This window comes from Equus caballus, chromosome 7 (genome assembly GCF_041296265.1).
Source record: "Equus caballus isolate H_3958 breed thoroughbred chromosome 7, TB-T2T, whole genome shotgun sequence".
Lineage (NCBI taxonomy): Eukaryota > Metazoa > Chordata > Mammalia > Perissodactyla > Equidae > Equus > Equus caballus.
Window position 1 is genome coordinate 1,665,943 of NC_091690.1, and position 25,591 is coordinate 1,691,533.

The 25,591-nt window shown below is 56.9% G+C and overlaps 1 protein-coding gene across 4 annotated transcripts in view; it reads right to left on the reverse strand.

Annotated features, from left to right (window-relative positions):
* Positions 1 to 2,569: 2,569 nt before the first annotated feature.
* Positions 2,570 to 25,591, reverse strand: part of GNG7 (G protein subunit gamma 7) — a 126,096-nt gene continuing 103,074 nt past the window's right edge. For all 4 annotated transcript variants that reach the window (XM_023644377.2, XM_023644376.2, XM_070272438.1 and 1 more), the window contains 2 exons: positions 9,421 to 9,538; positions 2,570 to 5,849 (listed from right to left, as the gene is read on the reverse strand). In XM_023644377.2, coding sequence (XP_023500145.1) covers positions 5,724 to 5,849; positions 9,421 to 9,501 — 207 coding nt within the window. In that variant the 5' untranslated portion in view covers positions 9,502 to 9,538 and the 3' untranslated portion in view covers positions 2,570 to 5,723. The remainder of the gene's footprint in view (positions 5,850 to 9,420; positions 9,539 to 25,591) is intronic.

A 25,591-nucleotide genomic window follows, 5' to 3' on the forward strand; every position in this document is an offset into this window, starting at 1 on the left:
CGGTACCATGTCCGCACCCGGGATCCGAACCGGGGAACCCCGGGCCGCTGAAGCAGAACGTGTGCACTTAACCGCTGCGCCACCGGGCCAGCCCCGCTTTTGCTATTTGGACGCGGTGTTACTGGTGTGGCGCTTCCTCTAGGTTGTGACTGCTGCCTTTTCTCATTATCAGGAACCCCTGAAGGTCTCAGTAGATGCTTTTGACCTTGCTTTCAACTCTGAAATTAAACACCACTTGTTCGAGTGACTTGCCCAAGGTCACAGGGAGGCTGGGCTGTTTCCACTTGGTGAGGTTTTAAAATGTATTTAAAAGAAGAAGAAATACCAAAACAGGATAAAGACATTGCAGAAGAAGAAGAAAAACAAGATTGCAGAAGGAAAAATAGAAGACGCTATTCACAAACTGATGACGCGGTTTATAAAGAGATGAATTCGTCGTGCCCTGCAGGTGGTGGAGTCTGGTAACGGGACACAGATTTAAAATTGGAAGATGAATACGGTCTTTCAATCTGGTCAGTCCACGCCTCACACTTATCATTTCTTTGGGAGATAACACAAGAGTCTAAAGAGGCTCTGAGGGGCCGGCCCGGTGGGACAACGGTTAAGTGCATGCGTTCTGCTTCAGTGGCCCGGGGTTCGCCGGTTCGGATCCCGGGTGTGGACATGGCACCGCTTGGCAGGCCATGCTGTGGTAGGCGTCCCACATATAAAGTAGAGGAAGATGGGCACGGATGTGAGCTCAGGGCCAGTCTTCCTCAGCAAAAAGAGGAGGATTGGCAGCAGATGTCAGCTCAGGGCTAATCTTCCTCAAAAAAAAAAAAAGTAAATAAAGAGGCTCTGAGCTCAATTACTGAGCTGGATAGAGATCTGGCCTCTTAAGTCAGTGTTCTCGCTGCCACATTCATGTCCCTGTTGTGCACCGATCAGTATTTGGTGTCCATAAATTAAAAGAACGAATAAGCATGATGTGTTTGAACAGCCGTGGTGCTACGGACCTGGCTCTGGATACAGCTGTGACGTGAGTGTGGTATCTCCAGGCACCTTTAAAAAATGATTGATGGAGCCAGCCCCGTGGTTGAGTGGTTAAGTTCCCGTGCTCCGCTTCAGCAGCCTGGGGCTCGCAGGTTCAGATCCCGGGCACAGACCTAGCACCGCTCATCAAGCCACGCTGTGGCGGCGTCCCACATAAAGTAGAGGAAGATTGGCAACAGATATTAGCTCAGGGCCAATTGTCCTCACCAAAAAAAATTAAAAAGTGACTGATCCTGAGTTAAAGATTAGCCTCTTAATTTCATAAAATGCAGTCATTTTGATTTGAAAGGGATTCGGGACCTTTTTTTTTTTTTTTTTAAATTTACATTGTCTCCCGAGCAAAGAGGTTTTCGTGAAGGAGAACTCAAGGTCAGTGAACACTTTTGGCATTGCATTTCTTGAAAAGTTGGTTGCAAATGCAAAGAGGGTCCCAGGTTCCCTCGTTCTGAGCACACTGTCTTTGAAGTTCCTGCATGGGGAGGCAGGACATGTGGCCTGTGGGGCCTTTTTTCAGTGCACAGCTCAGCGGCGTGAAGCACATTCACACGGTTGTGCCACCGTCCCCTCCATCCGTCTCCAGAACCTTTCCATCTCCCCAAACGGAAGCTCTGTCCCCATGAAACACTGACTCCCACCCCTCCCCCAGCCCCTGGCCCCCCATCCACTTTCTGTCTCTGTGGATGTGGCTCCTCTGGGGACCTCCTGTGAGTGGCCCACACAGTGTGTGTCCCTCTGTGTCTGGCTCACGTCCCTGAGCATCACATCCTCCAGGTCCGTCCACGTGGGAGCAGGTGTCAGGACCTCCTTCCTTTTCACGGCTGCGTAATATTCCAGGGTGTGGACGGACCACATCTTGTTCATCTATTCACCTGCTGATGGACACTTGGGGTCTTTCCACTTTTCGGCTGCCGTGCAGTTGTCTGTTTGGGCCCCTGCTCTCGATTATTCTACAGGCTCAGAAGTGGAACTGCTGGGTCATGGAGCCGTTCGATCTTTAGGTTTCTGAACTGCCTTCTCATTTTATATTTTTTGATTCATAGGAGATAATGTTTACGTCATTGAATCTATAAATGCTTGACACAGAGAAAGCTCTTCTCTGCTCAGAGGTCAGAATCACCCATTTACAGATTTATTATTAAAAATGTAGCTTTTTTTCCTGGTACAGTATGAGTCAGGGCCCTGACTTGCTCGACATCTGGGGGTCAAGGGTAGTCTCTGGGCGATGGGAGGGCAGGGAACAAGCCCAAAGGGGTGAGATTAAGATCTTCCCAGGCTCCAGGCCCTTTCCCATGTCTGTACCTGACAGCAACGGTCCTGAACTGTGGGCCCTGTGGCGCGTGCGGATCCTGAAGTAGCTTTTCCCCCTGCAAATCAGAAAGCCATCAGAGCTAAAGCTTACTCATTTGGGCTACTGTCCGAGGCCCGGGTCCATCCATGTTGCCTCTTTCCCGGGTAGCCCCTCACCTCTGCCGGAGCCAAGCCAGGTCATCCCGCCCCACCCAGCAGCCAGAAGAGAAGGAAGGGCCCGGAGCCGGGAGAAAAGGAACACTGAGCTGCTTTATTGTGGATTAATTCACTTTGTATTAACGATTCCACACAATATTAAAACACTGCGAGAAACTGGGTGTGGCACACTTGGAATTTTTTTTTTTTTAAAAATCGGAAATAAAAACCACGGGACATCCAAATGCAGACGGGGTGGAACCTGCTGGAACCACAGATCTCTTGCGAAAACCAGGGACTGGTCTTTACAATGTTTGGCAATGGTTTCCACGGGGGACAGAGAAAGAGGGCGAGTGACCCGCATATGGCTTCTTGTCCAGGGACCCCGTGGCGGGCTGGCTTTTTATAAGAGTGACCTTGGTGGCCTCACCTCAGCCTGAAAACGGCCCTGGTTACTCGTGCTTGGGGCGGTGGTCCGATGGCCTTTTCCTGCCCGCCCCAGAGCTCGGGCAGGGCTGCAGCTGGTCACATATGGATGAGCTGCCTGGAGGCCTGCCACCGTCCCCACTCAGTGGCCGGGACCTCAGAAGAAAGACAGCACCTTCCGCCTGGTGTGGCCCAGCGGCTACTGTCCTGGGGCTGGAGGTCACAACCGAGTCCTTTAATTCTTGGCCTGGGGGTCACCTTGGGGGAGGGTGGCGGGGGGGGGGTGCACATTCTGGCTCCTTCCTGGAGTGGGGGAGGGGAGGGGAGGTGCCCCCACGGTCAGGGGCTGGGCGGGGCCCCCTGGAAACACTGAACAGGCTGCAGAAGAAAGGGGGGCTCCGTGTCTCCCACCCCTGCCCTTTTTTGGGGGTGCATGTGTATCCTTCATCACCCCCCCATGACATAGTTTCGATGGTGGTTTCCCCAAGGTCCGTGATGCTGCCACCACCGCCAGCCCGCTGCCTCGCTGGGCAGGTACAGTCCCAAAAACCCCGTTTGCACGCCAGCCGCTCTCGCCAGGACAGCACAAGTGCACTGGCGCTGAGATCGACTCTAAGGGGTGGGGCGGTCCTTTTTCTCAGCTAGAAGGAAACCCATGGTGTGGCTTCTGTCCATCGCCCCCTCCCTGGGGTCTGAGGCTGTGGGCATCTGGGCTCAGGGGGAGGCAGCTGAGCAGGTGTGGTGATGGGGCGGGGGCCCGCCAGTCCTTGTCCCTCGTGGGCCTCAGTTTACCCAGATGGCTCGGTCTCTGGGGTCTCTGACTGGGGAGCCTCCTCCCGCCCCCTGGCCTGGGTTCGAATTTGCTTCCGGCCTGGGGGGGTGGGCGATCATGCCCCCCCTCCCTCAGCCGGGGGTCCTAGGGGGCTTTGCTTCCTGCTGGCTTCTTCAGGGTCACTCGGCTGGGGACACACGGCGGGGCTTGGCACAGCTGGCACGGCAGGGGACGAAGAGAGGGGAGGGCTGGGCCCCTGGGGCGCTCCTGGCTGGAGTCAGGACCTCCCGTCCGCTTTGGGGCCCAGTGGCCGGAGGACGGGGATGCTGGGGGACGCAGGAGGAAGGACGGGCGTGCAAGGATCTGACGCGGGCTCAAGGCATTAAGGCTTCTTTCACGGAGCAAAGGGGGGGCACTGGCCACCAGTCACCAGACAGCAGGTGGGAAGGGCCGGGTGGCCGGGGTCACCCTCGCCGGCCGACGTGGCCTCCACGAGCCCGGCTCTGCCACCTGCCCCCCGGCCCCCAGGCGTCTGGGGGTTAATCCCCGCCGCGCCCCGGCCTCCCCCTGGGTGCGCCTGGGTTTCCAGAACAGTCTTTTGTTCCGTCCTGCTGCTCTGCAGGGGGTGGGGAGAGGCGCCCCCAGGCTGGCGGCTGCAGCCTCGGGGACCCTTGGTGGCGTCCCCATCCAAGCGCAGCTTTGCAGGAGCCGGGCTCCCCAAAGCCCCCTGGGGCTCCCGGACCTGCCGGAGAAGCTGGGCACTGGGGGCTCGGCCGTGCGGTCTGCGCCTGCGCAAGCCGGCCGGCGGGGGGGAGGGAGGGGCGCCCACCCGCGCGCACTGCATCCCACCCGACCCTCCCGGCGAGGTGAGTTCAGAGCCTGGCGCTGCCCCGGGGGCTCGGGTGAGCACGGGCACGAGGCTCTGGCCCCCGAAGGCGAGGATGGGGCCCTCAGACTCTGCAGAGCTGGACCAGTTTCTCGCCACCGGGCCCAGGGTGAGTGACAGGGCGGGTGGGGATGTTCAGGGCTGTGTGGGGTCCCCGCGGCCGCCGGCGGGGGAGGGGGTTGCTCCGCGGCTAACAGGGGAGAAGTCATTAAAACAGGTTCCCTGGCCCCAACTTGTCAACTCCAGGATGCTTAGCTTGCCGAGGCTGCCGGGATGCTGGAGAATTCTGCTCAGAACGCCCCTTGCCTCCTTCCAGACAATCGCACACCTTTTACCAGCCGCCCAGGCCCCAGCCTCCCCGGGGTGCATTTCTGTCTGAAAAACGCCCAGGGTGATGCTACAGCCACCTGGGTGACACGCGGGGTCCCCAGCAAAGGGCGGGGCCCACGGTGTGGCGGTCGAGCGACGCATGCCACAAAAACGCCACACAGCGGGGGTGCACTGGGCGACACGGGGTGCGTTTCGCAGACAAAGCCCCCCTGGCGGCCGCAGAAACCCACCTGTGCATGATTACGCGGCACAGTTAAGCCTCAGCTCAGCTGTCAAGGTCTGATTTGAGCAGTATGCAATCACAATTTTTTAAGAAGGAAGGAGAAATTTTCCCAGAAAAGTTCCTTATGTCCCTCCCCTGCCTCCCCCCACCCAATTTTACTCCGCTCAAGAGAAAAAAAAAAAAAAGCACAGCAGCATCGATCTGGCGAAAAGTCTTTTCACAAACGGCCGATCGTGCGAGAATCGCGCGGGCTGGTGGCAAACTCACCCGCCTGCGCCCCTTCCCGGCCCGGCCTGGCTCCGGGCCACCAGCTCAAAGGGCAACCAAGAGGCTTAAAAAATCGCTACCACATTGCCCGGCACGCCAGTGATTCCTGGTCGGAAGTGGCGGGAAGCCACCGTCCCATCCAGCCGGGCCGGGAGAGGCGCGTCGTTGGGTCTGGAAACCCCAATAAACCCAGAGGGTGCCTTTTACCCCATGTGGGTGGTGGCGATGCTGTGCATTTCTTTTGGAATTAAAAGTTTTGGGGACTCGAGCTCTTTGCTTGACTACGTGCTGAATGACACCCTGACGGAGACAGAGAGGGGCGGGGGACACACAGGAAAGCAGAGCTATAGGATAATACACGGCTTCTTGTCCTTAAAGGGATTCTCGGAGGCAGGGACGCCGACCAGCAGGGGGTCGTTGCGGGCGTGCTGCTCACAGTAGCTCATGAGTTCCGACGAGGCTTTGGAGACCTGGGTGTGGGGACAAGGACGAGAGAGCAAAGATAAGAAGGGTGACACACGCAGGTGCACAGCATCGTACACAATGGCCAAAAGGTGGACACAACCCCAGTGCCCATCGACAGCTGATGGATCCACACAATGTGTCCATCCACACACTGGAATATTACGCAGCCGTGAAGAGGAGCGAGGCCCTGACACAGCCGCACGTGGACGGACCTGCACACATGACGCTCAGAGAGATAAGCAGACACAGAAGGACACACGGCGTGTGACCCCATTGACATGAAACGTCCAGAACAGGCAGATCCACAGACAGAGAGCGGGCTTATGGGTGCCAGGGGCTGGGGAAGGGGTGGGGGTGTCTGCTGATGGGGACGGGGCTTCTTTGGGGTAATGGAATGTTCTGGAAATAGATCGTGGTGATGATTGTGCAACACTGTGAATGTCCTAAATATCACTAATCGCTAATTTTATGTTATGTGTATTTTGCCCCAATTTTTAAAAGATTTAAAAAGAACAATTCCTTCAGCAGGAGTTGCCCAGATTTTGAAGAAAAGGGTTGAGGGAGAGACGGATTTGGTCAAGGACCCCCTCCCGCCTGAGAGAGGTCCGGACAGACAGACCCTGCCTGGACCTCGGCAGGACCGAGGGGGACGAGACAGACGTGTTGCGTTTCATTTCTGTGTCGTCTGAGCCCTTCGGGGTCTTGGTGACCCCAGCGAGGGGGCTGACGCTCGGGACCACCTGCATCACGGTCCCCGAAAGAGGAGGGAGGAGATGCCGGGGGGTCCACCCCAGCCCCTGGGACAGCTGACGTGGGAAAAAGCGGTGCTTAGTGTCCAGGGAGCTCGGGGGTCATCCCTGGGTCACGTGCCCCATTCCTCCTGGGGGCGCGTTCAGGGTGCGGTAGGAGCCGCCCCCTCTGCTCACCCCGCAGGGCTAGGGGGCTGGGGCGCTGGTCTCGGGTGTCCCGGGCCGGGGTGCGTGGGGCGCCTGGATCTCACCCAGTGGTGGGAACTGTGTTGGTGGACTTGGATCGCCTTTCTCAGCCCCCACACTTTCTGACCTGTGAAGCGGTGGCTGTGCAGGGGAAGTCTGAGGGTAAGTCGAGGCAGGGCTGAGAAAAACGCTTTGAAACCTCTCTGTGAGCTGTGTCTGCACCCAAGACCCTGCGACCCTGGATGCCAGGACGGCCCCGCTGCGTCCCCTGCTGCCGAGAGCCCGCGGGCTTCTCTGGGTTTGCCCCGGGGACACTCCTGTCCTCAGAGACAATTGCCACTGTCGGGAGCCCACGGGGCCACTCCCGGCTGCCTTTGATGACCGCGGCGGCGCTGGGTTTCCAGAGTTCTGTCTGGAAAGCATTCCTCCTAGACGCCAAAAATAGTCTCCAGACCCTGGAAATAGCTGAGGTCGTGGGGCCGGCGTGGGGCCCCACCCGCCGCGTCCCCGGGGTGACAGCAGGCTGTGCCCAGGGCTCCGGGCTTTCCAGGCCGTGGGGACGCTTGCTGGCCGGGCCTCGGCTGGCTGGACTTGCAGACATGATGCCCTGTGGTTCCGGCCGCCAGGCTGGGGGCACCGGGAGGGAGAAGGGGTCCTGTGCTGACTCCCTCCTCGCGGCTTTCACGGCCGGCCCAGGCTCCTCCTGCACAGCAAACGGCGGGTGAATCATTGCCCTGCGCCACGGGCCTGGCTCTTTCTCCGGCCCCAAGGAATGCTTTGAATGTGCAGAGTTCTGGAACATTCAGACACCTTTTGGGGCAGCACCCTCCCCGGGGCAGGGGTTACCACAGCCCTCCTCCCCACCTGGCTGGGCCCATCACAACGGCTTCTGACTCCCTTCCGCTGTCTGGTCGTCAGGGGTGAGTCTGTCTGCACCGGGGGCCGGACCATCCCTCCCTGGTGAGTTCCCGAGACCAGCAGTGACTGGGAAATGACAGGTGCTCAGGAAATCCGGGTCTGAACAAACACATGGGGTGATGGGTGATTTTGCGTCCACTTGACTTGGCTGCGGTACCCAGATATCTGGTCAAATACCGGTCTATACGTCTCTAGGAAGGTATTTCTTAGATGAGATTAACATTTAAGTCAGTTGACTTTGAGTAAATGACCCTCTGTGAGTGGGTGGGCCGCATCTAATCAGTTGAAGGCCTTCAGAGAAGAGACTGAAGTCCCTCGAGGAGGAGGGAATTCTGCTTCCAGATTGCCTGGGGACTCAAGCTGCAACATTAGCTCTTCCCTAGGTCTCCGCCTGTGGTCTTGCCTTGCAGATTTGGGACTTGCCAGGCCCTACAATCTCATCAGCCAATTCCTCAAAATACGTTTACCTCTCTCTCTCTCTCTCTCTCTCTGTCTATATACACACACCCTGTTGCTTCTGTTTTTTTCTGGAGAACCTTGGCTACTCCAGTAGGGAGCTGGAGCAGGACTGATCTAGACATGTAAATGGCTCAGGTCTTCCAGATGGAGACTCCTTGGTCCTTACCTAGCCACAAAGGTGACTTTGAAAAGTGTCAGAAGCCATGACTGGCCCGCTGGTCCATGCCCTTTGAAAGGGGGAAACTTGTGAACCCTGGATGTTGTCCTGATGTCCCCTCGTGGGTTTAAAATTCATCTACATAAACACAACATTGTCCCCCCACACGCTGGAATATTACGCAGCCGTGAAGAGGAGCGAGGCCCTGACACAGCTGCATGTGGACGGACCTGAACACACGACACTCAGGGAGAGACGCAGACACAGAAGGACACATGGCCTGTGACCCCATTGACATGAAACGTCCAGAACAGACAGATCCACAGACAGTGGGCTTGTGGGTGCCAGGGGCTGGGGAGGGGGTGGGGAGTGACTGCTAAGGGGAACAGGGGTGCTTTTTGGGCTGATGGAATGTTCTGGAACTAGATGGTGCTGGCTGCACAGCCTTTTGAATTCACCAAATGCTGTTCAATTGTGCACTTTAAAAATGGCTAACTTCACGGGATGCGAATCGTAAAGAAAAAGCCAGTGTGCGGAGCTGGCCGCCCGGCCGTGCGGGATCTCATTTTGCTTTGCACGTTCCTGGTCTCCGACGGGCTAAGCGTCTGCAAGCAGGAACTGTTTGTCCTTTTTCTTTTTTTAGCCTAAAAATCAAACGTGCTTATTGCAAAAAATTCAGTCAGCACAGAAGTGAAGAAGGGAGCCCATGACCAGCCCTGCGTCCTTCCTTCCCCAGGGCCGGGTCTCTAACTTCTGTCCCCATCTGTCGTGACGAGGGAGCTGGACACAGCTCTGCAAATGAAGGGACAGAGAGAGAGAGCAGGGCCTGCTTCCCGCTGACCCTTCGCTGGGCCGTCCGGGGCAGGATCCCAAGGGCTGGGGGTCGGGTTCACAGAACTCTGGTCCCGCTGTGTTTATGAAGCATTGTGGCACATTGGATGGCACAACAACCCAGAATGAAGGTTTACGTCAACTGTGCCTTTCTGCTGAGAAAACTGAGACTCAGAGAGGTTAAGTCAGCGGCCCAAGGTCACACAGCAAGAGGCCCAGCCGGAGCTCTCACGCTGTGCCCGAGGGTCTCTCCCCTCCTCCGCCTGCCCGGCTCACCTTGATGCGCTCGATCCCGGCTTCGATCCGCAGCTGTTCCACCAGCTTCCGGGCCTGCGCTATGTTGTTAGTGGCTGACATTGTCTGCCATCAGCTCTGGGCCCCGGCGTCCAGAGAGCTGTGGGGAGAAGCAGACGGACGTGAGCCGGCTGGGGAGGCCCCGGGGCCGCGGGCCGAGGACGGAGCGGCAGCACGCCCCGCTCCTGGAAGCCTCGCCAGCCCGCCGCCCTGCAGCCACGCTGTCCGCGTCCCCAGTCCCCGCTTGCGGCCAGCTGGGGGTAAGTGCTCTCAGGCAGCGACCTTCGAGGGCCCCAGGAGAGCCCATGGAACAGCGGCCTCGGCTCCTGGCTGGCTCAGAGGGAGAGGCTCGGCAAGGAAGAGCTGGGGTCGTCTCTGATGGACGCTCCGCTCCGGGTCTCCCCCTTGCACTGTGACATCGGGGTTGGGTCACTCTCTGGGGGGCGTCCTGGGCACTGGGGGGAGTGGGCTGACCAGCATCCCTGGCCCCACCCACTCGATGCCAGGAGCACCCCCAGTGTGACAACCACAGATGTCCCCGAACATGGCCCAGGGTCCCCTGGGGGGCAGGACCACCCCGGGTGAGCTCCCTGGCTCCAGATCACCTGGGAGACGGCACACTGTGGCCCTGGGTACGTCACCCCTACTCTGGGGGGCCTGGCCCTATGTCCTTCCTTCCTTCCTTTGTCCGCTCGTCCAGCAAACTGTCACAGAGAACGTCCCTACCAGGTGCCCCACGCCGCTCTGAGAATCAAGCCGACGCACGGAGGCCGCGGGCCCCACGGGAGCCAGCTCCCCGGTTCAGACCCCCGGCCTGTGTCCGGGGCGTCCCCTCTGAGGACACAGCGGGAGCCCGGGGCAGGAAGGGCTGCACAGGAGCGGCTCTGGGTCGGGGGGCGGGGAACAGCACAGGGGAGGGGATCACGTCAGAAAGCCCGGGAGACTCAGGGACGGCGGTCGCCAGAGGGTGAGGGAGCCCAGTTGGTTTTGCAGGGTTTTCCAGAACTTTCCAAAGTCTGGGGCTAATGTTCCCTTATTAGTGTCCTGGGGTGGCCCGGACAAATGACCACAGGCGGGGCAGCAGGAAACAACAGGAATTTCTTCTCTCACATTCTGGAGCCTGCAAGTCCGAGATCCGGGCGGGCACGGCCGCGCTCGCTCCACAGGCTCCAGGGGGGGTCCCGCTCGCCCCTCCCAGCCTCTGGTGTGGCCGCCATCCTGGGCGCTCCTGGGCTGGGGCCGTGTCACCCCGCCCTCGGCTTCTCCCCCGTGCGGGCCTGTGTCCAGATTCCCCTCTTCTTATGAGGACACGAGCCATAGTGCACTGGGCCCCGACTCCAGGGTGACCCCATCTTCACTGATCACGTCTGCAGGGACCCTCTTTCCAGATCGGGTCCCATCCTGAGGTTCTGGGTGGACCTGAATTGGGGCAGACACTATGGTTTCCTTGAGTGAGGATGGTGAGCTTGGACGGGTGGATGGTTCGAGATAAACGCTCTCCCCACAAGCCCGGGTGGACCTCCAGCCACCTCAGTGCCAGGACGAGGAGGCGCCTGCTGTTTCTTCTGCACTGAATCCCACCATCGACCTCTTTACCTCCACGCGCCCTTGGGAACTGGGGGTCACACATCCCAGTGTCGTGGGGTCAGAGAAGGCCAATCCTGCATTGCACCAATAATTCCTACTTCGCTATCGTTTAGGATGATTTCTATTTTCTTTCCAAAATGTTTTAAGTGATTTGTTTTCAATGACATTTTAGACGCTGAGATGCCCATAGAGTCACACGCAGCTGTGGGAAATAACAGGGAGGGAGCCGCGATCCCTGGATGGGTCTCCCCCGGCGGCCACATCTTCCCAAACCGCAGTAAGGTCACGACCAGGACGTTGACACTGACACAGGGAAGATCTGGGGCATCTCCACCCCTGGCCCCTGGCGACCACCCAGAGGTTCTCCTTTTCGGTACTTCCGTCATTTTGAGAAAGTTATATAAACGGAACCATAGGTATGTAATGTTCCCCCCCCAACTATCTGGAGATCCACGCAGGTGGCTCACGTACGGCTGGTTTATCCTTTTTCACTGCCGAGTAGTATTCCACAGCACGGGTGGGCCAGAGGGTAACCTGGTGAAGGACATCTGTCTGGGCCGACTCCACTTTTTGGCTGTTGTGAAGAAGCCCGCTTCATTGTGTAAGCATTGAGCAGACACGAGTCTTTATAAACACCCAGGGATGAACGCCGAGGAGCAAGACTGCATGTTTAACATTTTAGAGAAAACACCAGACTGTTTTCCAGAGCGGCTGGGTCATTTTACTTCCCACCGGCAGTGTGCGAGTGATAAGTTATCATTCAGTTATGCAAATTTTTTATCTGTTCCTGGAGGCAGTGAAAATTCTACTTTTTCCACCCAATCTTCATTTAGTGGTCCCTCGTGGTTCTCACCCGGGGTGTCCCTGCCCCCAGGGGACAGTGGGTGACGTCCGGGGACATCTGTGGGTGTCACACTGTGGAGGCTTCTGGCATCGAGTGGGTGGGGCCAGGGATGCTGCTCAGCCCCCCACAGCGCCCAGGACGGCCCCCCAGAGAGTGACCGGGCCTGATGTCATCAGTGTTGAGGCTGAGGAAACCCCCATGAGGGTCAGTGCTGGGGGGCCGTGCAAGGCCCCAGTGCAAGCAGCCTGGGAAGCTGGGGACCCAGGGGGCCGACATTTAACTGGGTAACTAAGGAGCACTCAGCCTTCCGCGTGACACACTGTAGCTCTGTCTGTTCCATGATCAGAGCCAGGTAGCTCCAGAAAATCAAAGGCAGATTGCAGATTTTCAAAAAATGTCCTATTGATGGGGCTGGCCCGGTGGCGCAGCGGTTAAGTGCGCACGTTCTGCTTCAGCGGCCTGGGATTTGCCGGTTTGGATCCTGGGTGCGGACATGGCACCGCTTGGTGAACCATGCTGAGGCAGGCGTCCCACATATAAAGTAGAGGAAGATGGGCACGGGTGTGAGCTCAGGGCCAGTCTTCCTCAGCAAAAGGAGGAGGATTGGCAGCAGATGTTAGCTCAGGGCTAATCTTCCTCAAAAAAAAAAAAAAATTTCCTATTGAGCAGTAAAAAGGAACGGACTGTTGACGCACACAACCCCTTGGATGGCTCTTCGGGAGCTCTGCTGGGTGAACGAGGCCAATGCCCAAAGGTCACACTTAGAGAAGGTTTCAGAGAGGACCCGACTGTAGCGATGGGGGTAGATTCAAGGTTCCCGGGATCAGGGGCAGGTGGGGGGGTCTGGGGAGCGAAGGTGACAGGAGTGTCCTTGCGGCGCTGGAAACCTCGTGTCTGGACCGTGGCGGTGGATGCACGCGCCTGCACGTGGGATCAGCGTGCAGAGAACTTCACGCTCAGGCAGAGGAGTAACCTGCAGAAAGGGAAAGGGGCGGGAGGATGCACAGCGCCAACAGCCCGCCTGGGCTGCTGGCCGAGTTTGGACACAATGTTACCAGTGGGAGATGGACTGAAGGATGCAGGGAATGTCTCTCTGGGGCTTGTTACAAATCCCATGCACGGCGATCGACAGAGATCTCCACACAGGTTTCAATTAAAAACCAAACCCGGCCACACGGCTGGCTCCCCGCACCCCGGCAGACATCCAGACCCCCCCCCCCACCCCGGGGTCAGTAGGGGCCGGAGTGTGTCTGCCCTGGGCGCGCGGAGCCCACGTGTGGCCTTCCAGAAGGCTCTGATTCAGCAGACAGCTTCAAAGCAGCCACAAAACATCCAGCTCAGGGAAAACCGCCCTTGGTTCTGCTTAAAAATACTGAAATTACTCAGCGCTAAATATAGACGCGCACAGAGAACAAACGGGTGGGCCCCACGGCGTGTTTCCTTGGAAGGCGGGAGACCTGCTCAGGGCCGCACTCAGAGGTGTCCACCGGGGCCCTGGGGCCCGGCCACCCCGTGAGGCCACCCCAAACCGTGGCCGTCCCCGTAAGCTTGGAGCCCGAGCGCGGCTGGCTTTCTGCTCCAGGCACCAGACCCTCAGATGCTCCCTCTGAGCCTGGTCATAACCCAGACCCCGGGGAATGGCCAGAGGGCTGCAGGGTATGTGTGTGGGTGTTTGTGGGTGCATGTGTGCATGTGTTTGTGTGCATGTACATATGTGTGAATGCACGTGTGCACATGCGTGCATATCCGTAGGTGTGTTCGTGCATGTGCACATGTGCAGGCGTGTTTGTGCCCTTATATCCGTGTATGCATGTGTGTGTATGTGTGTCGCTGTGTGTGTTTGTGTGTGTACCTATGTGTGAGCGTGTGTGCATAGGGGTATGTGTGTGAGCATGCCGAGAGGCTGAGACCCAGACGCTGGCTGTGTCACCGCAGCCCATGCGGCAGACTGAAGCCCTGTGCCAGCCGGTGTCACCTCCAGGCACTGACTCAGGGCCCGGCCGTGCCCCCCGCTTCGGGCTGGAGCGGCAGCATCGCTGAGTCAGCCGAGAACATTCCTCACCGGCCGGCTCGCCGCAAGAGCACGTGACGGCGCCGGGCACCCCTCCTCGCCGGCCCGCCCAGGCCCTGCAGAGCGTCCGCCAGCCCCCGGAGCCGGCAGGGCCTGGGGAAGCTGGGGGGAGAGGGCGGAGGGGCAGCTCCAGGAGGCAGGGGCGGGTCACTTTCTGGACTCCGGGTTTGCCTAAAATAGAACCTGAACAGACGCGGCAGCATCAGGCTGGCCTCCAGGAGGGGCGGGGAGGTCACGGCAGGTCTCAGCCGGCTCCCGCAGACGGATCGGACAAGCGTGTCCGACGGGCAAGGATGGGAAGGCCCCCAGTGCAGACCAGTATGTACTGTGAAGCTGCGATCATTATCAAGGAGGGTATCGCCCCCGAATAGCACAGATCTGAGCTGAGACACGAGGCCTCAGTGCTGGGCTGCGGGGATGGCGAAATGGGGGACCTCGTTCAGAACAGGGTCTCCCCCCTCGGTACTGTGGATACTGGGGCCAGGTCACTCCTGGGTGCTGTGGGGGGCTGGGCTGCATCCCTGGCCCCCACCCACTTGATGCCTGGAGCTCCCCCAGTGTGACAGCCACAGATGTCCCCAGATGTCACCCGGTGTCCCCTGGGGGCAGGACTGCCCCCTGGGTGAGACCTTTGGGTTACATCAGACCTATTTCACACCCAAAGAGATTCCACATAAACAGCTATAGAATGACAACCTGCACGTCAAGAACCACAAGGCCGTCCTCTCCAATCCCTCCATCGGGTATTTATCCCGAGGAAAAAAATTAAAAGAAAGAAAACGCTCCATACAGGATGGCGTTTACAGCTGCATTATTTATAACAGTAAAAAAATGAGAAGGAAGCTGCACGTTCTGCACCAGGGGGGACGGCTGATTCGATGGGATGTTTCCCGGTGGAACATTATACAACTGTCATAAATGATGCGTAAAGATGTGGAGCAGAGAGGAGGCATTGTGTGAAGAAAAGGCGACGAGCCAGGTCCGAAGGTGTGATTATTTACCGTTGTATTGAAAAATACGTGGATAAAGGCGGAAAGGGAACCTCAAAGTGAGTTTTGTCAGTGACTGTTTTCATGATTTCCTTTACTGTTTTTTGTTAAGGTATAATTTGCAAACAGTAAAATTCGTGCTTTGGGGCATACAGTTGATGAGAATTTATAAACACAGACAGTCGCGAAGCCAATACCACCATCAAGATACGGAACGACTCTATCATCCTAAGAGACTCCCCCATATTGTTGCTCTGCAGCCAGCCCCTGCAACCCCCCGATCAGTTCTCTTTTCCGATAGTTTCGCCTTTTCGGGAAATCCTATAGATGGAGTCACCTGGTACGGAGTCTGGCTTCTTTCACTCAGCACGATGCCTGTGCGATGTGCTGTTGCACTGTGTTGTGTGTGTGGGGGGTCCATTGTTCCTTTTTCACTGCTGCGTAGTACTCCACTATGCGAACATCGCATGGTTTGTTGAGCCATTCGCGAATCGGGCGACATCCGGGTTGCTTCCAGTGAATGAAGCCACGATGAACATTCACACACAGGCTTCTGTGGGAGCCTGAGGTTCCATTTCTCTCGTGTTTATCAAATCCTAAAGGCGTGTGATCTCTGGTACCCAGGGCAGGTGTATGTTTAACTTCACAAGTTAAACATTTTCCAAAGTCCATGCGCTATTTCGTGTTTTTGAAATAACCACAGACTCACGCGCAGATGCAAAAATAGCACAGAGAGCCCCGTGCATCCTTCTCGCCCGATGGTGACCTTCTTGCATGACTGTGGGACAAGATCAAACTGGGACATTGGCGCTGGCCTGATGCTGTGACACGCTCGGATTTCCCAAGACTCATCTGTGGGCCGAAGGGACTTTCGTCAGCACTGATTGTCCCTCCAGGAAGGTCTGGCCTAAACATCGCCTGTCCCAACCACTGTCCCTGAGCGAGGGCCGAGCCCTGACCCCCTGCGCCCCTCATGGAGCCACACCACCTGCCCGCAGGCCGGCCCCCACGCTGCTATGAGCCCCACGGGGCGGACTGGGTCAGGGTCAATGTTTGCTGAGTGGCTGGATGGGCAGATCCAGGCGAGAAGTGTGACAAAAGTGGTGACAGGGTCAGGGAAGAAAGTCCAGGGCTCCAGTGTGTCAAGTGGCTCAACTCTTGTGTTCATCAAATCCTAAAGGTGCCTGATCAGCAGTGGGGGAAACAAGTCACCATGGTCCAGGCTCCCACCTCGCACTGTGACATCGGGGCCGGGTCATTCACTGTGGGGCTGTGGGGGGCTGAGCAGCATCCCTGGCCGCATACACTCGATGCCAGGAGCTCCCCCAGTGTGACAGCCACGGACATCCTCAGACATCGCCCAGTGTCCCCTGGCGGCAAGATTTAAGGCCTTCATGGGACTCCCTTATCAGAGGAAAGTCTGCAGCTCAAAGAGGTTCATTTTGGCAAAATGCAAACAGTTTGGATGGAAACGGTACTGAATGAAACAGAAGCCTGTCTCCAAAGGGGGTTCAATTTTCTCAGCATCCAACGACCCCGTGTGACTAGGAGAAGTCACACAGGGCCACAGCTTCTCCTTGAACTTGCCCAACAAGACGTTCGAAGAGGGTGAGACCGCGACTCCTGAGGAGGAGAGAACCTCAGGAGGCGGAGCTGCTGTGCAAGGCAGCAGACCTGGATTCTGCCCTGGCTCCCAAAGCTGTGTGGCTTTGGGAAAGTTACCTCCCCTCTCTGAGCTCCAGTGCACCCCACTGGAATGCTCAGAGGGGCACTCCCTCTTTGCCCTGAGCCTGACAGACCCCCAGGTCCCAAGTTCCTGTGCCAGGGAATGGGGGACCCCAGAAGCCAGCAGCCATGGAGAGGGCCCTTTTTCAGAGACTTGTGGCAACTGCCAAGTATAACACAGCTGTTGGAGAGAAAGAACGAGGGACAAGGTGACCCGGACATCCTGCACCCGGTGAATGTGGACGGGCCGGTTTGCTGGGAGCTGTTGAGAAATCCCACTCTCCACGGAGCTTACTGCACTGTGATGGCCACTCTCCCCACGTGGCCTGGGGAGACCTGGGCAGGGCCTGAAGTTAATCATCTTCAAAACAGGAATGGATGAAATGAGTGGGAGAGTCAGAAATGGAGAGGCCTAAATGGTCCATTTTGTGTCTGACGATGCCTGCAAATTCCTCCCCTTTCGGAGGCCATAAAGTCAAGGTGAGCTTGGATTCCTTTAAGCTCTGCCGTGAGCTCAGAGAGTCCACGATGTCCGGTCAGGCCCAGGTCACCTCTGTGACATCCGTGGACACGATTAGCGGCTTCTTGGCCTCTGGTGACCCTGAGTTGCATGAGGGTCCTGCTGAGCCCACTGTAATTTCCAGGGACCTCAGTGCAAGGGACAAAGGCTGCCACCCGTTCCTGCAGATCCAACAGACAGCACCACGTCTGGAGACGGGAAACCCAGATTCACACCCCGGCTTGGCCCTGACCTGGGTCTTGGCTTCCTCAATCAGGAAATCAGAGGTTTGTGCTAAAAGCTGAGGCTGGAGCCCAGCTGGTCGTTCTGTGCTTCTCAGATCAGGATGCTCTCTACACTGATGGCCTCCTCCTAGGCCACCTGGACGTCAGATAGAAATCTCTATGGGCGGATTTCGGCTTACACAATGGTGGGCCAGCTAAGATGGACAGATTCTCCCCCTGAGGGCAAAAGCTGGAGAGAATATAGAAGCATCTGGAGGGTTATTAAGAGAGTGAAGAGCTTCCAGCCAGGATCTGGGGGAGGATGGAAGCCCAGGAGTCTGGTTTTTGGGGTGACAGACCCTCCCAGCGACTGCAGCTGAGTTTTGAATAATCTCAGTTCCTAACTGGGGAGGGCGGTGACCCCGATGGCTATCAACCCTAGAGGTGGGGCAGAAGTAAACACAAATCCCCCTTGGCAAAAAAAATCAACATCATCTTAGGCTGCACATTATCTCTACAAACAAATCTGCAATCACAATGTCCAGCACACAACTGGAAATAACCAGGCATACAAGGAGACACGACCACATGAACAAAAATCAGCAGAAATAACGGGCAATACAGACAGACTCACGGGGCTTTTGTACACTTTAAAATCATCGTGTTAATTATGTTCAAGGAGATAAATAGGTGAAATCGGAATTTCAGCTGCGGATTGGAAGCTAAAGCAAAAGAGAACCAGCGGACATGTGGAAAGTGTCAATAACTGGAAGGTAAGAGCACGATGGAAGAAACAGCATCATTAAAGACAGCCAAAGGGGAAATTAGTGAACTGGAAGACGGGTCAGAGGAAACATCCAGAATGAAGCATGGAGACACAAAGAGAAAGAAATCGCAGAGTAAAAGACAGAGAAACTACAGTAATTCCTCATATGCATGTAATTGGAACTCCAGAAGGAGGGGAGAATGGGGCAGGAGCCAACTTCGAAGAGATAATGATGGATAAAACGGAGGATAAAACAGCCACTCTGGAAGATGGCTTAGCGGTTTCTTATTAAACTACGACCCAGCAATTCCACTCCTAGGGATTGACCCAAGATAAATAAAAACATATCGCCCCAAAAGGACTTGTGCAAGATGTTCGCACATCTGTATTTATATAGCAAAAACTGGAAACAAACCAAATGCCCGTCAACAGGAGAACGGATAAACAAACCGGTCATTCACACTGTGGACTACGATTAGGCAAGAGCAAGAACCACCTACTGATAGACGGGGCCCCATGTGCGGATCTCAAAAAGATTTTGCCAAGCAAAAGGACAGACTCTAGACATGTTCTGTATCTTCACTGAGGTGTTGGTGTACACAGGTGTGTGTGTTTGTCAAAATCCATCAAGCTGTATGTTTAAGATCTGTTCATTTTACTGAATATGAAGGATACCTTAATAAAATCAATTAATTGTAAAGCAAACAAACAAACGTAAGCTGCCAGAGGAAAAAGGACCAACAATTTGACCGCTCCAGTGGAAATCCTAGACCTGATGAAAGTAAACTTCAAGAATTAAGGTGAAATACAATAGCCAAGACATGGGGGCAACCCAAGTGCCCATCGATGGGTGAGCGGATAAAGCAGATGTGGTATATACAGAGATAATGGAATACTACTCAGCCATAAAAAAGACAGAAATCGTGCCATTTGCCACAACATGGATGGATCCTGAGGGCGTTATGCTAAGTCAGATAAGAAGAATGGAGAAAGACAGACACCGTAAGATTTCACTCATATGTGGAAGATAAACACACAGATAAAGAGAACAGACTAGTGGTGACCAGAGGGGAAGGGGGCTGGGGGCTGGGCGAAAGGGGTAAAGGGGCACATGCGTATGGTGACAGATAAAAACTAGGCTATTGGTGGCGAGCACGACACAGTCTACACAGAAACTGATAGATAATAATATTCACCTGAAATTACACTATGTTATAAGCCCATATGACCCCAATAAAAAAATTTAAAAATATATTTACAAGAATTAGGGTGAAATAAAGACATTTTCACACAAACAGAAACAGACTTTCTCACCAGCAGTCCTGCCTTCTTAAAGGTAAAATGAAAGGATATTCGAGAAAAATGACTCCAGATGAAGGGTGGGAAATGCGAGAAGGAGTAAAAAAACAAACAGATAAAAAAAAAAACTCCCAAAACATGTTGAGGAAGGGAAAGAATTTGATAAAATAATTAGAAAGTTCCAGAAAGAACTTGATAAAGTAATTAGAAGTTTCCTGTGGAAAAAACAACAGGAAGTGAAAATCCAGAAAGAGCCTCGGAACACACGAGAATCCTAAGAGACGTCAACTTGACAGTTGCCACCAGCCAGTCCGTTAACAGAATGGCCTAAGCTTCCGCCTTAAATTTACAGCAGTATTTTTTATTACGCTGTTTGGTTACTGGATTCCAGTGAGTGGGGTCCTTGGGATCATTTCGGGAGTTTGCTAGTGACATCTCATCGAATCGTGTGACCCTACACACAGGAAAAATGAAGTCAGCATCTGAAAAAATATATACCTGTCTCCATCTGCAGCGGCTGGTCCGGGGCCAGAGGGCGCAAGGCCAGCTGTCCCCTGGGGTTTCTGAGCCCAGCCAGCCCCTCCCTGCACGGCCACCACGCAGCCTCAGGCAGCTCCTGGGCCGTCCCACCAGGGGCATCTGCTCTCTCCGTCTCTCCTGCCAACAGCTGGAGCGAGCTTCTCAAAATGCACTTGAGTCCGTCCCTCCCCGACTCAGAAACCAGCAGAGGCCCCTGCCCCCCGGAAAAGGAAGTGCCAAGTCGAAGCTCGCATCCTGGGCCTCCCTGCCCGGGGCCACATCTCGTGTGGGGACGTGGGTCACACCCAGGTGGTTGGTGCACCTGTCTGCCTGCCTCTCCTGGGGAACAGGGTCACTGTCTTTCCCTTGGGATGTCTTTCTCCAAAATATCTTCCGCCCTGGGCCCCTGAATCATCTTTCTAGAAGAAATCTCACCATGTGACTTCTCTGCTTAAAACCATCCCAAGGCGAAATTTTAAAGAGAAATGGGACATTTCGCATCAATGGGATCACACACCGTGTGTCCTTCTGTGTCTGCTCCTCTCCCTGAGCGTCGTGTGTTCAAGGTCTGTCCACGTGCAGCTGTGTCAGGGCCTCACCCCTTTTCACGGCTGCATAATATTCCTCACGTGTACGGAGTAACACTTTTAAGCCAACGCTTTTTAAAAGAGGAAGGAAAAGACCTCATCTCGCTGTTGTTGAAACGGAAGCTATATGTTTCTTCCTGATCAGAACTAAACTGGAATATGAAAACAACCAATGGTTTGTCTGACTTGGAGCAAGAAAGGTGAGATTTGTGTTTTTGGCCCGTGGACAAGGACACTGGAGCGCTAATCTGTGTGTGTACTGAGCACATGATGGAGCGCAGGGGGCCAGCTCTCACTCGGGGCTGGGAGACCCAGTCCTGGGCACGTCCCCTGGACTCTCTGAGCCTCAACTTTCTCATCCGTATAATTCAGAACTAGAAAGTGGCTTCATTTCCATTTGTTATATATATAATTTTAAAAAACTTATAACAACTTCATACTATATAAATATAATCAATATGCAATAAACTGAGCTTACGTAAAGTGTAGAATCTGATGGCTTTGGAAATCATCCCCATAATCAAGACGATGGACGTACCCCTGACCCCCAGGAGTGGAGCACTGCGAGAGTCTCTTCCCGCTCAGAAGCCGAGGGTTTTCGCTCTGTTCTGTCTTCGTTTTGCAGGCGGGGAAACTGAGGCTCAGAGATGGCACTGGTTTGTTCAGCGATAAAGGTGCAGAAATGGCAGTAAAAATAGTCACAATAGTCCCGATCGTTGGTGAGGACCATGATGTCAGGCGTCACGACGGAATTATTGTGTCAATTTTCACAGACGAGGGGACGGAGGCTTGAAGATGTTAGTATGTTAACAACCTTCCCAAGATCACGCGGCTGCTGGAGGTCTGGCCAGGGTTTGAATCGAATTCCAAACCAGGGCTTATGGGAGACCCGACCCAGGGGCAGCCTGGCCATGTCCCGCCACACTGCCCTGTTCCCTGTGCACCCAGAGGCAGGCTGCGGCGGCCCAGGGTTCGCCAGTTCAGATCTTGGGTGCAGGCATGGCACCGCTTGGCAAGCCATGCTGTGGCAGGCGTCCCACATATAAAGTAGAGGAAGATGGGCACGGATGTTAGCTCAGGGCCAGTCTTCCTCAGCAAAAAGAGGAGGATTGGCAGCAGTTAGCTCAGGGCTAATCTTCCTCCAAAAAAAAAAAAAGTCTCAGCCTCGTGCCTCCTGTCTAGTGGTTTGTAAGCGATGCCAAGGTTCCTGGGAATTTTTTCCCAACGCCTGGAGCAGGCTTTCCCGCCAGCGAGGCAGGACAGGCCCAGACGTGGCCGGCTCCAAGACGTCACTCGGTTTCGCCAAGATGCTTTGGAGGATTGCACATCGGGACTGCCCACAGGGGACTCGAGGCAGAGAGGTCCCCGAGCCCCATAGGGGGCGGGCAGGCTGGACCTCGCTGCCCTACTGTGCAAAGCCAACATGCGCTCAGCAGGCCTGCGGTGGCCCCAGCCCCACAGGAAAGTGGGTCAGCTCCCTGCCGCCCTGGCCCACACCCTGGGCACCCAGGGAAGCTCCCGGCTGCCGGTGACCCAGAGACTGGCCCAGACACCGCGGGGGCCGGCGTCCCCCAGAGACCCAAAAAGCAGCCGCGGCTCCTCTGTGGGCGCCGTGGTCCCATCTCCGCTCAGAGGTGTTTTCCGGCTGCACAGGAAGCAATGACAGCAGGACCCAAAAATGCCCCATCCCGTGAATTCCTCACATAGCTCTCATAGCTGGGACAGCGCCCCTCCCCGCGAGCGCTCCAGAAACCCACACCCGGCCGGCTCTTTCCAGAAGGCAGCGAGCGGGATGCTTCCGAAAGTCGGCCAAAGTCGGCCAACGGGTGCGTAAAAGGAAAAGAATGTGAAAAATGCGCGGCGGGCCGGCTGGGCGGGAAGGGCCTTCGAGGAGCGGCTCCCGGTGCTGGTGGCCGCAGGGGACCCTCCTCCGGGTGAGAGGCCCCGCCCCTAGGGAAGTGGAGGGGGGGGACAGGGCTCCGTCCGGGCGGGCGCCCAGGCGCGGGCGGCCCGGCTGGCTGTTTCCTGATGTCACTTCCCTCCCATGAGGGTTTACCCACAGCCCTGGGGACTCAGGTGGGGACAGGTCGGACCCCGAGGCCACCCCCCGAGGCCGGAGCAGCAGCATCTCTTCTCCACTTCCATCCAGAGGCGCATGTTCTCGACGGTCGAGGTTTCCAGCAGCGGGCCCTGCGCTGCCTCCTAAGTTCATGAAAACCTGGGCTGGTGGTGCTGGAAGATGAGAGGACGGGGTCGGGGTCAGCGCCCCATTAACCCGCTGCTCCCGCATCCTGTGTCTCAGAGAGCAATGCCTCTTCCAGAAGCAGCTCGAGCCGCCAGGCCGGGGGTGAGAAGGGTCAGCGAGCCCCCGGCTTTCAGAGTCAAAAACGGGACCTCTGTCACAAGTGGGATGGACCACGGCAGGGTCCCCCCTCAGCACTGCTGACATGGGGGCTGGGTCCCATCCTGGGCGCTGTGGGGGGTTGGGCAGCATCCCTGGCCCCCACCCACTCAATGCCAGAAGCGCCCCCAGTGTGACAGCCACAGATGTCCCCAGGCATCACCCAGTGTCCCCTGGGGGCAGGACCGCCCCTCGGTTGAGGACCCCTGGATTAGAACCTCTCAACAGAGCCCTCAGATAACGCTTGTTTCCTGAATCTGCTGTTGCAGACGGTCAGGAGCCCCCAGGGAATGGGTACCAGGGTTTCTTCCTGTGCTGGGTTGCGGGCTTCAGGCCCCACCCCGAGTCAGGGCTGCTGCGCCCAATCTTGCCTTCAGCCTGTAGAGACCACCCTGGGGCATGCACTGGTGGCCCCTCCACCACCCCCCCCCCCATCTCCAGAGGGCTGTTTGGCCATTTACAAGGCATTTGTCACACCTGTTATGTCACAATGAACCTTCACCAGCAACCTAGCAAGGGCGCAACAGGGGCTATGTGCCCGTGAGAGAAATGAAACAAGGTGGGGCCCCCAGTGACCCTGTCGCATGGCCTCCCCTAGAGTGTGGGACCTGAGACTATGACGGGATATCGCTCCAGGCCAAGGCCATGTCACGCGGCCCAGGTTACTTTAAGAAGGGAGATTATTCTTGGTGGGCCTGACCTAATCAGGTGAGCCCGTAAAAGGGAGAAGCAGTCATTTGAACCTTGAAAGGGACTCCATGCAACGAAGACCCTCTGTTGTGGCTTTGAAGACGGAGGGGGCCAGGTGGCGAAGAATGGGGGCAGCCCCTAGCGTCTGACAGCAGCCCCTGGCACAGTGGACAAGGGAACGAGGACCCGAGTCCTGCAGCTGCAAGGAACTGAATTCTGGAACAATCTGAATGGGCTCGGATGACCTCGAGCTCCAGGTGAGACATCCCGACTTCAGCCTCGTGAGCCCCTGAGCAGAGAAGCCGGCCACACCACAGCCCGAATGTGGACCTCCAGAACCTCGAGCCGACACGTAGGCGCCGTTGGAAGCTGCTACGTTTGCAATACTTTGTTACGCGGCGCAGACAGCTGATACACAGGCCACGGTGAGGCCAGAACTGGGTCTCGGGACTGCTGGGCTGGCTTCTTTCTAGCACCCTCTGTGCCACACCTCGGTCACTCAGCTCAGGTGGTGTTCACTGCTGGCCGCTGGGTGTAGACGCTACATGGGCAGGCTGCACACACGGTTTCTGCCATTTGCCTTTGCAGCGGCACTGCCATTCGGGAACAGCATTAAAACCAGAGGGCTTTCCGGTGGCTCCTCCACGAGCGGGCCGAATCGTTCCCTGTGGTCCCCGTGAACTGGGACATGAGTGCCACGTGCGTTTAAGCTCCCGACGATGCAGGAAGTTGGCCTGAGTGAGCTCCTGCTCCGGGGGAGCCCTGGCCATTCCAGGCAGTACAGCTCTTTGCCATCGAGGCCGTGGGGCTCGAGTGGCTGGCCAGCGGGCTGCGTCAGGGCCGGAGGACGGTGGCCTTGGTGACGGGGGAGTGGCTGGACGGCCCGAGGGGAGGGGAGGCGGCTGGCGGCGGCTCCCTGTCTTCAGAGAGAACACAAACAGCCTTCGCTTCGCCTTGAAACTTCCGGAACCAGCAGCTTCACAGCTCCCGGAGCTGCTGAATTGTCCCCTCCGGGGCCCAGAAGCCCGCCCCCAGCCCTGCCTGCCGGTAAATAGGGAAGAAAAACATCCCGCAGACACACAGCTGCGGCCCGGCTCTGCCTGGCAGGATGACTGTTCCGGGGATGCCGCGTGCAGGAGAGACGGGCTGTATGTTGACAGGAAAGAATCCCAAAGCCAGACAAAAGGAGGCGCGGGTTGGGGGAAACAGGTCCCGTTGGAACAAGCCTCCCCCTTCAGGGCCCGGGGAGCCGGGTTTGCAGACGGCCGGGTCCACATGCACCTGCAACAACGTGCATTTCTGCACCCCTACTGTGTGCACGAGGCCTCGGCCCTGCACACCTCAGGTGGGGGGAGAGCTTTGCACTATTGTCCACATCACAGAAGCCCCTAGAACAGGGACTCCCACCCGGGGGTCCTGCTCTCTGGGGACCCCAGGTGATGTTGGGGACATCTGTGGGTGTCACACTGGGGGAGCTCCTGGCATCGAGTGGGTGGGGGCCAGGGACGCTGTTCAGCCCCCCACAGCGCCCAGGACGGCCCCCCAAGAGAGTGACCCGGCCCTGATGTCACAGTGCCTGGGGGGAGACGGCTGTAGACTCTACTGAAAGTGCACAGCGTGGACGGCACAGGCTGGACGTTGTGCTGAGAGAGTCAGAGGGAGGGTCTCGGCCGTGCCGTCTCCCGGCCGTGGGGATGGGGCCACCCCCCACGCGGGGCATCCACGGACAGCCAGGGGAGCCGCGCTGGCATCTGAACCCCAGTACGAGGCCGACGCAAACCTCGTGGAACCCCTCTGCCCCCTGCAGAGGCTGAGCCGGCACCCCGGCCTCGCTTGCCCCCCTGGGGGCCCCCCGGGGGCCAGACCTCGGCTCCGAGCCCTGGGCCTCCCGTGCCTGCAGCTCCCCCAGGGTCAAGGTCACCCTGGCCGGCGCGGGGAGGGGAGGCCACGTG